The following is a 12,525-nucleotide window of genomic DNA, read 5'->3' on the forward strand; positions in this document are numbered from 1 at the left end:
TTTCTTGCCTTTCTTTAGCAATTCAGTGAGTGGAGCAGCCACACTGCTAAACATTGTTATTAATTTTTAATAAAATCCACTCAATCCAAGGAACCAGAATACTGCTCTTTTTGTCAATGGATTAGGAAAATCCCCAATTATCTTTGTTTTTGCATCCTATAGAGCCATTTGTCCACACCCAATAACATGGCACAGGAAGGTACTTGGGCTTTGGCAAATTCATTTTAGCCAGGTTTATCACCAAGCTTGTCTTCCTAAATTGATCCAACAAGTCTGATAAATGTTCCTTCACATATGACTAAAAATCACCAGGTCATCAATATATGATACAATTGGGTAGTCTGACAATGACTTTAATCGGTTAGTCTCTGAAATGTGGCCGGGGTATTTTTCATGCCAAACGGCATGACTTAAAACTGTCATGCCAAACGGCATGACTTAGTCCATTCAGCTATACGAAAGCCGAAATTGCCTTTGCTCTTTCTGACAAAGGTATCTATCAGCATCCTCTGACCAAGTCCAACTTAGACATATAAGTTGTTTGTCCCACCTTTTCAACAGTCTTTCAAATGCGGAATCAGATATGATTAGATTCGATTCCCTACAGTACAGAAACAGGCCCTTCAGCCCAACCAGTCCACACTGACCCTCCGAAGAGTAACCCACACAGACCTATTTCCCTCTGACTAATGCACCTAGCACTATGGGTAATTTAGCATGGCCAATTCACCTGACCTGCACATCTTTGGACTGTGGGAGAAAACCAGAGCACCCGGAGGAAATCCACGCAGACATGTGGAGAATGTGCAAACTCCACACAGACAGTTGCCCGAGGTTGGATTTGAACCTGGGACTCTGGTGCCTGTGAGGCAGCAGTGCTAAGCACTGAGCCCACCGTTCCGCCCGTATATGCATCAGTCTTTGTAACTGCATTGACTTTGCGATAGTCCACACATAACCATTGGGTACCATCTGGTTTTGGCACCATTACTATGGCTGACTCCAGTCACTAACTCACTTCGAGAGCATGCATTTAATCTCCTTTTGAACCTGTGCCAACTTTAGAGGCTTATTCCTATAAGGACATTGCTTAATCAGAACAGCAGCTCCTATATCTACATCATGTATAATTAGGTTAGTACTTTCCAGCTTAATTCCACATACTTCCCCATGTAATAGTAATAACTTTCAGGTCATTTTGATTTTCTTCTAAGATAACTCAATTTATTCTAATTTTTAAAAAATTCCTCATTGTCCAATTCAGAATCCTCTGAACTTGGATCTTCAATCTGTTGTAGTCAATAACATTCTCCTCTTGCTTTACTTCCCTGTCAAAATACCTTTTGAGCATATTCACATGACACACATTTCTTTTTGTCAAGAGTTCCTATAAAGTAGTTCACCTCACTCAATTTCTTTTCGGCTAAACCTTGCTTTTAAAAAGGTTCACCTATCACTGGAACACTAATAGCTTATCCCTGACAGCAATTTTGCGAATTTTTGATTTCTTGTCTGCTTCCTGTTTCATTTCTTGTCTAGCCAACTTCCCTGCTCTATTTAATCGGTCCCGAAAATTTGATCCATAGTCCACCTAAATGGTCTCTGAATTCTGAATTTATCAATTTTAATGATCCTCTCATTTCATGCCCAAAAACTAATTCAAGTGGACTGAATTTAGTTGATTTATTTGGGGCATCTAAATCTTGACTACAAGCTATCAACATGGTCTTGAATGTCTGATGCCACCTTTCTAGCAGTCCCTGCAATTCTAGATGGTAAACAGTAGTTCTGAATTGTTTTATTTCTAAATTATCCCAGGAAGTTATGGATAGTTTTGATGTGAAGTTTGACCCTTAAATTGGACTCTCTCTCTGTGGGTAGTCCGTATCTAGTGAAAAATTTGAATAATTCCTCTACAATCCTTTTAGCTGTAATATTGTGTAATAGAACATCCTCTGGAAATCTAGTCGACAATCCATATTGTTAACAAATACCGATGCCCACTTTTTGCTTTAGGTAGGGATATACGCAATCAATTAAGACTTTTGTAAAAGGCTCCTCAAATCACAAATAAGTATTAAAAGTGCAGGTTTTATTACTGCCTGTTTTCCAATTACCTGACATGTCTGGAAAAATTCAACTACACCGTTGGACATTCCAGGCCAGTAAAAGTATTTTTGTATTTTAGCTTGAGTTTCTTTAACTCGTAAATGATCCCCTAGAGGTGCCAGTAGCAACAGCTCCTTTCTATAACCCACTGGCAATATGATTTGATGAACTTCTGCCTATTTTTCATCTGCCTGAATACATGATAGCCCTCATTAAGACAATTTTTTTTAAAAGAACAATATTCAGGGATACGATCAGATTCATTTTGTGTATGCCTTTGGGTACAGTTGCTTTATATTTTCATCCTTCTACTGTAACTCCGTTAACTTATCAGAGCTAAAGATGTCTGCTTTGTCATCTATCTGCTCCTGGCTTGTCTCAACCATCTAATCAAACAGGATTTCTGCTAATTCCACTTTGATTTTCTTATCTTTGATCTCTCCTGTTTAAACTGGTGACTTTGTGGCCTCATTACCACACAGTCAGGAAAAATCCCAGGATGTGTCCTACAGTAGTTCGGTTGCGTGCGCTTCCACTGGCTTTTCAAACCACAAGTAGGTAGCATTCCTACCTGTGAACCAGCTATATCATTAGCAAGGTCAAATTGTATTGCTGGAGCTAAGAGTTTGTCCAGTACTCCTACCACAACTTCTCCCTCTTCACTGGACACTAACCTCACTTTACATAATTGAGCGCATCTTGTCTCAGCTCGAATTCCTGTTACTAGCACTTTTTCTGGCAATAGACCTTAATAAGGTACATATCTCCTCACCTTTGAACATCACAGATGGAGAGGATCTGGTGTCTCTTAATATTGCAACCTCTTTACCGCCTGCTCCTGGCCTATGCAAATAAAATTTATCTACTCAGGTACATGGTTTAAGAAGATCTGCCACTTCTTCCTCAACCAACCTCCAACCAGGTTGTACATTCTGGTGTACTATCCTTCTGGCCTTCTATCCTCCATTGTACTTTTAGTTAACACTTCAACAAAATTCCCTGGCTTTTCCTGTTTTCCTACATCTGGCTTTCCAGTGCTCTTCCTAACCCACCAACATTTATTTTGTGTGACCTACTTTATTGCATTGAAAACACCAGAGCTTTTTAACTTCTCCTTCCCCTTTAAAGGGTTTCCTTTTCACTGTGGTAAGTTACCCTTATGATCTTTAGAAATCTACCTTTCCTTTTCCACATGAGGATTTCTCTTTTTGCCAATTTTTACCCCTCACTGACTTCAATCATCAGCCATTTTAGCTGATCTTGCCGTTTAACTGTTTGCTCTTCCATATGGGTTCTCACTACTTCAGAAAGTGAATTTTTGAACTCCTGTCTAAGTGCCAGTTTTTGAAGTTCCAGCTCCCCCTCACTTCCTTCCCTCTCTGTTCTCTTTTTGTCTTTGCTCTGCTTTTAATCATAATTCAAACTGTTTCATTTCGGTTGCTTTTTCCTTGTCTTTTGCCTCTAACTCAAGCTGCTTCATTTTCAATTGAATTTTAATCACCTCTAACGATTCTGATAGCATTTCCAGCAAATTTAAATACTGAGCTATTGCTGTAATTATCTCTTTCTTCCTCATGGAAGGAGGGAGCTCCAACCCCAACTTGTCTGCTAATTCCAGCAGCTTGGCCTTATTCACCTTTTGTAAAACTCCTATGGTCACTTCTTCCACCCTCAGAAACCACCTGGTGACTGAAAGAGCCATTGCTATGCCAAACACTGTTTAAACCAGCCAAACTGAACACCCACCACTCGCTGCCTTCGAGTCCAACAACCTCAGTCCCGATCTGGAACTACAGAACAAACCCCGCAAAGAGCCCCAATCTGTTATGGACCAGGCCAGACCTCCCCCCAAAACATTTCAAGAAAGTAGCCCAGACCCTAACTTTGCTAGTTGTTTTAAGCAGGTGGAAAGTGGATATTCCAGGAGAAACGCCGCTGGTTAAACCCCTCAGTTTAAAACAAAACAGAATTTATTTACAAGATTACTGAATGAAACACAAACAACAGAAAGCAGAGCACCAAATAACTTAATCTCTCCGAAAAACCAACTGATCATCCAAAATTAATGATGCTGAGCCAAATACTTACAACAGTATCCATAAACACCTCTTGACACAAGAGGATAAACTGAACTGGATAGGAGTCAGAGAGAACGTACCAGCCTGGAAACGCTCCTTTGGGTCTAGCAGGTTTTTCCACACTACTGCTAAAAACCAAACCAAACCAAACTAGAAAAAAATACTGAGCTGGGAGAACTGCCACTCTCCTTTCATTGTACAAGTGTTATTTTTAAACCTGAAAGCCTTCAGCATGAGGCAGTATCTGTTGGCTATTATCACATTGGCCCTAAAACCCTTCAACCCCAGACTTGTCTCATTTACAACTTCTCTGGGAGGAAAAAAAAGCCAAGTGCAGCATAACCTTGGTAAAAGAGTAGCTTCGTCACATGCTGAACAGAGGACTCAGATTCCTCTTTGAAATCCCTCCAGTCACATCCTCAAAAAACCCTAGTGTTTGTCAGACATGATTTCCCATACACAAAGCCATCTCTAATGATGGCTCCCACGCTCTCTCTGATCAGTCTCTGCATCTCCAAATACAAGTAAATCCCAACTCTCAGACCCCCCCCCACAAAATGTCGCTCACAAGTCTATACTTTTCAGGCTTGTCCTTACGGCCCCTCTTAAATAAAGGCACAACATTAGCCAACCTCCAGTCCTTCTGCATCTTACCCATGGTTGTAGATGATACAAATCTCTCTGCTAGGGGCCCTGGAGTTTCTTTCCTAGCTTCCTGCAAAGTCCCTGATCAGGTCCTGGAGATTTATCCACCTTTGTTTTTTCAAGGCCTCCAGCACCTCCTCTTCTGCAACCTAGACTATTTTCAAACCATCAATATTTGTCTCCTCATTCTCCTCTCCCTGCCAAGTACCCTAGTCTCCATTTCTTTCTCCACAGTAAATACTAGCAAATAATCATTTCATGTCTCTCCCATCTCCAGTGGTTCCACACACAGAAGGCCTCCTTGATCTCCTAATCTTGTTGTTGTTTTGCTCTTAAAGAACTTGTGCGATCTCTGTGGATTATCTTTAACCTATCTGCCAATGCTATCTCGTATCCACATTAAGGTCTTCTGATTTTCCTCTTAAGAATGCCCATACACCCTTTATAATCTTAAAGAAATTCACTTCGTCACAGTTGTCTATACCTGACATGGCTCCTCCTTTTTGAGACTCATAGGTGTCTACTTTTCCAGACAGTCTGTCATTTGGGATCTTTTCAAATGACAACATAAAATGTGTTATTCTTATCAACTCTCCTTTTTACCTCCTCAAAAAAATGTTATTCAGGCAACATTCCCCCAACAAATCAGTGCCCACTTTCCTCAATTAACCCATGCTCTAATACTTCCTTTCAGAAATTCTTTTCCCAGTATTTTACCTACAAATGAAGTTATGCTTGCAATTACTCAGTTTGCCCTTAAAAAAAACAAACTGTACATCACAAATATCTAAATGACATCAGGCCTGCACTGAAAGAAAATGAAAATTATGGTCAGTATAAGGGAATGCTTACTGTAACTCCAACCAAAACTCCCATTTGCACATGAGCCTTGCTTTAAAAATCCTTAGAAATTAAACTTAAATTTAGATGTTTAGTTGTTGGTCTATTTCAAAGGAAGTCTTTCATCTTATAACTGATATACAAATCAATTCCTTTGTATGTTTATATTTTAGAAAGTTACCATATTTACAATAGTGTATTTAAATAACTTTAGCATACATGGCACTTATGATTGCAGCTCAGTCAAAGATATATGTGCTCTTTCATGATACTAACAGCTAATTAATTAATTCATCCACTTCTGAAGTTAGGTAGTCTGTACATAATTAATAAAAAGTTCAATTTCCCAACATCGGAATGTCCAGACACCGAAATATATAAAGATAAAGTTTTGCTAATTACCAAAATGGGTAAATTAAATGATGAGAAAAATACTTACAATTTGTTCTGAGGATAATCTCAGTGACTTCTTGTACGAGACGGAACATCCCTGATTTGAGTTCTCTGATAATTTTGTGTCACTTGCTTTTGGTTCATTTATGTTAGTGGAGTCTTCATCACTAGAGTCGTCTCCTTCTTTGGATCTCATCAAACACAGTTATAAAAAGGAAAAACAAAACACTGACTAAATTGTAGCAAAAACCATGCATGAATTTATAATCTGTAGAAAAAAAATTCATATTTAGAAATGGTTCCACAACTAGTTTGCAGTAAAATCACAAATCTCATGAATATTAATTATTTCCTGATGTAAACAAATGGTAAATTTAATCCATAAAGCTACACAATTTGAAAAAAAATCAAATATAACTGGTAGTCAGACATCATTGCGACTCAAACATGCACTGCTCTTGCAGATTTTTTGTAGGTTTTTCCACCTGAATATGTGATCATTAGAAATATAAAATAATAGTGCATCCCTTCACCAGGGACTGCATGAACTAAATACAAAAGTATATCATTAACCAGATTGAGAACATAAGGAATGAGAGCAGGAGTAGACACTCATGCTGCTCTCAATATGGCTGATCTGCAGTCTCAATTCTACTTCCTGAATATTCCCCATACATTTCGATTCCCTGAAACACCAAAAACAGCTTAAAGTATACTCAATACTGGAACATGCACAATTCCCTGGCCTAGAGAACGGCAAAGATTTGCAACCTTTTGAATGAAGAAATTTTTCCTTATCTCCATCCTGAATGATTGAATTAGGTTTCTTCTCACATGAGTACAGTGAAAAGTTTACAATTCACCACTTTCGGTGCCATTTTAGGTACAAAACAAGCTAGATACAGATTTTTGGTACAAAGCAGAAAAATAAAGAAAACAAAGAAGTTAAACACTTAATAAAACATAGAAATAAAACAAAGAAACACAGTTAACAGTTCAACACCACAGTCCATAGCCATGCTGGGCTTACTCCTCAAGAGTTCGACCTCCCCTGCCCCAGGCTGCCTACATACTCTGCCTTGCAGCCTGCTTCTGCTCCCGGCACCACCACAGGTTGACTGCTCTTGTTCTCACCACCCCTTACACGAAGGCTGTGCCCTGTATTTTAGGTTCTTTAGAAAGCAGAATAAACCTCTGTCTGTTCAGTCAAGTCTCTTTTGAATCTATTAAGTTTTGAATTACATTAAGTCTCATTTGTCTGAACTCTAGAATCAAAGGCCTAATTTAATCAAACTCAGTATAAACCAAATAGGCATCCCACAAATCAATTTTTAAACCTGGCTACATTGGATGCAGAACAAAATTGTGCATAGTACTCCTGTATCATAAATTACTCTTTTCTGAATGTGACAAGTGGAATCTTGCAGGCATCTGTGCTGGGCAGACAAAAATAGATAAGTAAGCATATTATGAAGAGGATGCAAAGAGGTTGAAGACTAATATTGATAAGTTGAATGGGCAAAAGTCTGGAGGATAGAGTATAATGTGGACAAGTGTGAAGTGATACCATACAGCAGAAAGCAAAGCATTACTTAAACAGACATGGAGAGCACAATTCTGAAATGCAGAAGGATAAAAGTTTCCTTATGCAGGAGTTACAAAATATGAATATGTACAGCAATTGACTCATATGGCTAATGGAAATGATCTGAAAAGTAAGGGGGAATGATACGCTGCAGTTATACAAAACATTGTTGAAACAACATCTTGAATATTCTGTGGAGTTTGGTCTTCTTACTTAAAGAAAAATGTATATGAATTGGGGAGTCTTCAGAGAAGGCTTACTAGATTGACCCTGGAATGTATAAGTTGTCTTATGGGGCAAGGTTGAATAAGTTGAGCTTGTTCAGGAGAAGTGACTTGATAGAGTACAAGATCCAAATGACCTTGACAATTTTGACAGGGAAAGGTTATATCCTCTTGCTGATGAGTTCAGAATTTGGGGATAGTGTTCAAAATTAATGAGTAGCCTTTTTAGAACAGAAATGAGAATTTTCTCCCCCTTCCTCAGAGCATTGAGAAGCTTTGGAACTCTGCTTCAGTGGAGTGGTGATAGAGATTGGGGTCATTGAATATTTCTAAGGTGGAATTAGATAGATTTTCTCTAGGCAAAGGAATCAATAGTTATTGGGAAGAGATAGGAATGTGGAATTCAAAACACAAACAAAAATCAGCCATAACCCTTATTAGTTGGCAGAGCAGGCTGGAGGGGCTATACTCAATGCACTGACTAATAAAGGCAACTGTACCAAGCTCCTCCTTCACTATCCGGTCTGTGACTCTACCTTCTAGGAACTGTGAACCTGCACCCCAAAGTCTCTTTGTTTAGCAACATTCCCAGGAACCTACCATTACGAGTAAGTCCTGCCCTGATGTGCCTTACCAAAATATATCTCCCATTTATCTTAAATTCCATCTACCATTCCAGTCCATTTGCCCATCTAATCAAGGTCCTGTTGTATCCTTAAGATAACTTTCTTCACTGCCCACTATTCCACCAATTCTGGTGTCATCTGCAAACTTACTAAGCATTTCTTCTATATTCACAACCAAACCATTTATTATAAAAAAGCAGTTGATCCAGCACACTACTGGTCACAGGCCTCTAATCTATAAAACAACCTTCCAACACAACCCTCCTCAAGCCGATTTTGTAATTTAGATTAATGGTTTACTTATAGCTAGAAACTAATAACCTGTATGAAATAGTAATTTCTTGTCAAGGTCAGAAACCTGGCCTGTGCTTTCTATCAACCTGAAAATCAGGTAGTCAGTAGATTTTGCATATTTCTTTCAAAAATGTTCACTTTTGTGATGACTCCGGGAAGAGCAGGACTTGATTTTTTACATGCTATTCTAGTGAATCATATCACAAAAGCAAGATAAAGATAGAAAGGACTGCACAGAACGCTGTCTGTTCCACAGTCAGTATCTTCCTTCTTCTTGTACCCTCACAACAATACTTGAGTTCTTGCTAAGTTCATGCAAGGTTTACTTCCAATTTAAGGTGATGAGTTAAACCTTTGAGGTACAGGGAAAATAAAGAGTTCTCTCCCTCATAACGTCAAGAAAGAAAAAAATATTAATTCCATTAAAACCAAAAAATCCTAACTGAAGGCTCTTCAGTGCAGTATAATTAAAATAATGGTTGTACATTGTGCTAAAGTATAAAGATTTACCTGCTGGTGGCAGAGTTTTGGCTTTGATCAGGTTTGCTGCTTTCATCCAATTTCTCTTGTTTTGCTTCAGGCTGTCAATACACAGAAATTTTATATAGAGATAATAACAAAAGACAGAAAATGGGAAAATAAAAACTGATTACTTCTAACCATCCACACAGTAGGCACAATCCAACCAATAATTAACCCAATTTGCAACAAAATGTTCTCTTTCCTTTCTTGATCACATCTGAGAGACCTACTGTCAATTTCTACATGGGTAGCCTGGTTAGTGGTCAACAGAAAAATTCACTAGTAGCTGAAGCTCTGTCTTCTGACCACCACTGTTTGCATTTTACAGGCATGAAAGTGTAAGCAGCAGCCCTGCCAGGGCAAGGGGAGTGATATCCTGATAAAACAGGTGTCTTCTCGTTCAAGGCTTCACACAAATAACTACCTGAAGTACAGTTACCAAAGTCTAATATATTCCTTACATAATATTCCTATTACAAGTTAAAAATAAAAGTTTTTAAAGCAAATTTTCACACTAAATGTTGAAAATTCAGGAAAAAAATTCAATGGGTAGATGCTTGGTCAAGAGTGAAAAATATTTAAATATCTGGAAACTAATATTCAAAATGCTGATTGTTAATTTAAAGAATTAGAGGTAAAACAATTTAATAAAATCCTTTACAGACTCAAATTTATCCTATTCCATCCTGCATGGTATATATTGGCAATAATACCTGTTTGACAGCATTGTCTTTCTTACGCCAGAACCACCATCTACCAGACTTCTTTGGCATCTTATCTTTCACCCAGTCATCAATTGTTGCCTATAGGTTACAGAATGTATGTTTTGCAAAAAACGTTGATATATTACATTCACAATACAGTTATACAAAAACAATGCTCCCCATTCAAATTCAAGCAACATTTACCATATTTTCATACTTCTTTAGATCCAGAGCTTGTCTATTTGATTTGCAGTGAAATGTTTTACATTCCTAAAATTTACACCTGCTATTTAGAATGGTAACAGCACAGGAGGCAGCCACTTTGCCCAACAGATTCATGCTGGTCAATTTGAATATGCTGTTCAGATAGTACCACTATTCTTTCTTTCATGGGAGAGGGAGAGCAGAAGATTGTAGTGAATCAATCAATCAATACAATGGATTTTAAAAAGATAAGACTTCCATTCATAATGCAGGTAGTTGACTAATCAAACATTGTATTGTCAATTCTAATTAGACCCTTGCTCTATTTCCACAAACTGGAACATTAATTCAGCAATATTAAGAGACTGAATGTTTCTTTTACCTTTGGTAGACACTTTTGGAAAGCCTGCATGCTGAGAATCATGGGAGCAGCTAATGCCCAATTATAGTACCTGTAAAATTAAATACTTTGCTTAAGTAATTTCCAGAGAAAAGAAGATAACTCAAACTGTGCGCCTGCAACAAAAAAAAGGAGACACATACAGGGTGGAAAATACTGTCACAATTTTGTTTACAGCAAAATCCCTAGAAACAAAGCCGAAGGAGTACTTTGTTAATCAAAACATTACGTAAAAGAAACAAGCTGCAACTCAGCAGTACAAACCAGTTTTCAGAATTGAGACATACGCATTCAAAACAGAGAAACAATGTGTATTTGTTCTTAAACACTCCCAAGGTCTTCCAACTTTCTAGCCAGAATAATCCTCATCAGCAATGTCCTGCAATAGAATTCATGATCCACTCCAAAGTGATTATAAAATGTTTGTGGTTGTAAAGAATAAATTAATTGCAGAAATAAATCTTACTCTAGATATTCTTTCCTGTTATATTTTTACATTCTTCGAATTACCTGATGGCAATGGATTAAACAACACTGAATCCAGGGTCAGCTAGCCAACTGGATACAAAATTGGCTTAATGGTAGGAGGGCGAGGTTGGTGGTAAAGGGTTGTTTTTCAGGCTGGAGGCCAGTGACCGGCAGTGTTCCATAGGAATTGGTGCTAAATCCACTGTTGGATTTTTGGATTAGAATATAGGAAGCACGCAGATGACACTAAAATCAGTGGGACAGTGGACAGTAAAAAGTTATTTCAAGAGTACAACAGGATCTTGATCAGCTGGGCCAATGGGCTAAGGAGTGGTAAATGGAGTTTATTTAAGATAAATGCGATGTGCTGCACTTTGGTAATCAAAACCAGAGCATGACTCATACAGTTCATGGTAGGGCCCAGGGGAAGGTGGTTGAACAAAGAAATATAGGGGTGCAGGTATGTAATTTTTTTTGAAAGTGACATCACATGTGGATAATAGTGAAGGTCACAATTGGCACACTTGCCTTCATTGATCAGAGTATTGAGTATAGGAGTTTGGAAGTCATGTTGCTGCTGTATGGGACATCAGTGAGGTCACTTTCAGAGTGCTAACTGCAGTTCTGACCACCTTGCTACAGGAAGGATATTATTAAATTTGAAATTTCTGAAAGTAGATAAAATCTACAAGGATGCTACTGGGAATTGAGAGTTTCAGTTATAAAGAGAAGCTGGAGAGGTTGGGATTGTTTTCCTTGGACCATAAGAGGTTGAGGGTGACCTTATGGAGGTTTATAAAACCATGAGGGGGGATAGATAAGGTGAATGGCAAAGGTCTTTTCCCTAGGGTAGGGGAATTCAAAACTAGAGGGCTTAGGTTTAAGGTTAGATTAGATTAGACTAGATTAGATTAGTTGCTGTGTGGAAACAGGCCCTTCGGCCCAACAAGTCCACACTCACCCACCGAAGCACAACCCACCCAGACCCATTCCCCTACATTTACCCCTTCACTTAACACTACGGGCAATTTAGCATGGCCAATTCACCGAACCTGCACATTTTTGGACTATGGGAGGAATCCGGAGCACCCGGAGGAAACCCACGCAGACATGGGGAGAATGTGCAAACTCCACACAGTCAGACGCCTGAGGCGGGAATTGAACCCCTCTCTGGCGCTGTGAGGCAGCAGTGCTAATCACTGTGCCACCGTGCCGCCCAAAGGTGAGAGGGGATAGATTTAAAAGGGACCTGGGGAACAACTTTTTCAACAGAGGTTGGTGCGTACATGGAATGAATAGCCAGAAGAAATGGTAGATGCCGGTAAAGTTACAACATTCAAACGACATATGGGTAGATACACAAATAAGAATGGTTGAGGGGGATTTGGGCTAAATGCAAGCAAATAGGACTAATTTCATTTGGAAATCTAGTC

At 38.7% G+C, this 12,525-nt stretch overlaps 1 protein-coding gene across 3 annotated transcripts in view; it reads right to left on the reverse strand.

Annotated features, from left to right (window-relative positions):
- lpin2 (lipin 2) overlaps window positions 1-12,525 on the reverse strand; it is a 126,889-nt gene that overhangs the window by 29,856 nt on the left and 84,508 nt on the right. For all 3 annotated transcript variants that reach the window (XM_087986478.1, XM_087986477.1, XM_087986480.1), the window contains exons 11-14: window positions 10,607-10,676; window positions 10,030-10,119; window positions 9,305-9,375; window positions 6,112-6,256 (exon numbers count right to left, since the gene is read on the reverse strand). In XM_087986478.1, the coding sequence (XP_087842604.1) occupies window positions 6,112-6,256; window positions 9,305-9,375; window positions 10,030-10,119; window positions 10,607-10,676 (376 nt within the window). The remainder of the gene's footprint in view (window positions 1-6,111; window positions 6,257-9,304; window positions 9,376-10,029; window positions 10,120-10,606; window positions 10,677-12,525) is intronic.

Source organism: Chiloscyllium plagiosum, unplaced genomic scaffold (assembly GCF_037043375.1).
Source record: "Chiloscyllium plagiosum isolate Xiang-an unplaced genomic scaffold, Cpla_swu_hap1 HiC_scaffold_4, whole genome shotgun sequence".
Lineage (NCBI taxonomy): Eukaryota > Metazoa > Chordata > Chondrichthyes > Orectolobiformes > Hemiscylliidae > Chiloscyllium > Chiloscyllium plagiosum.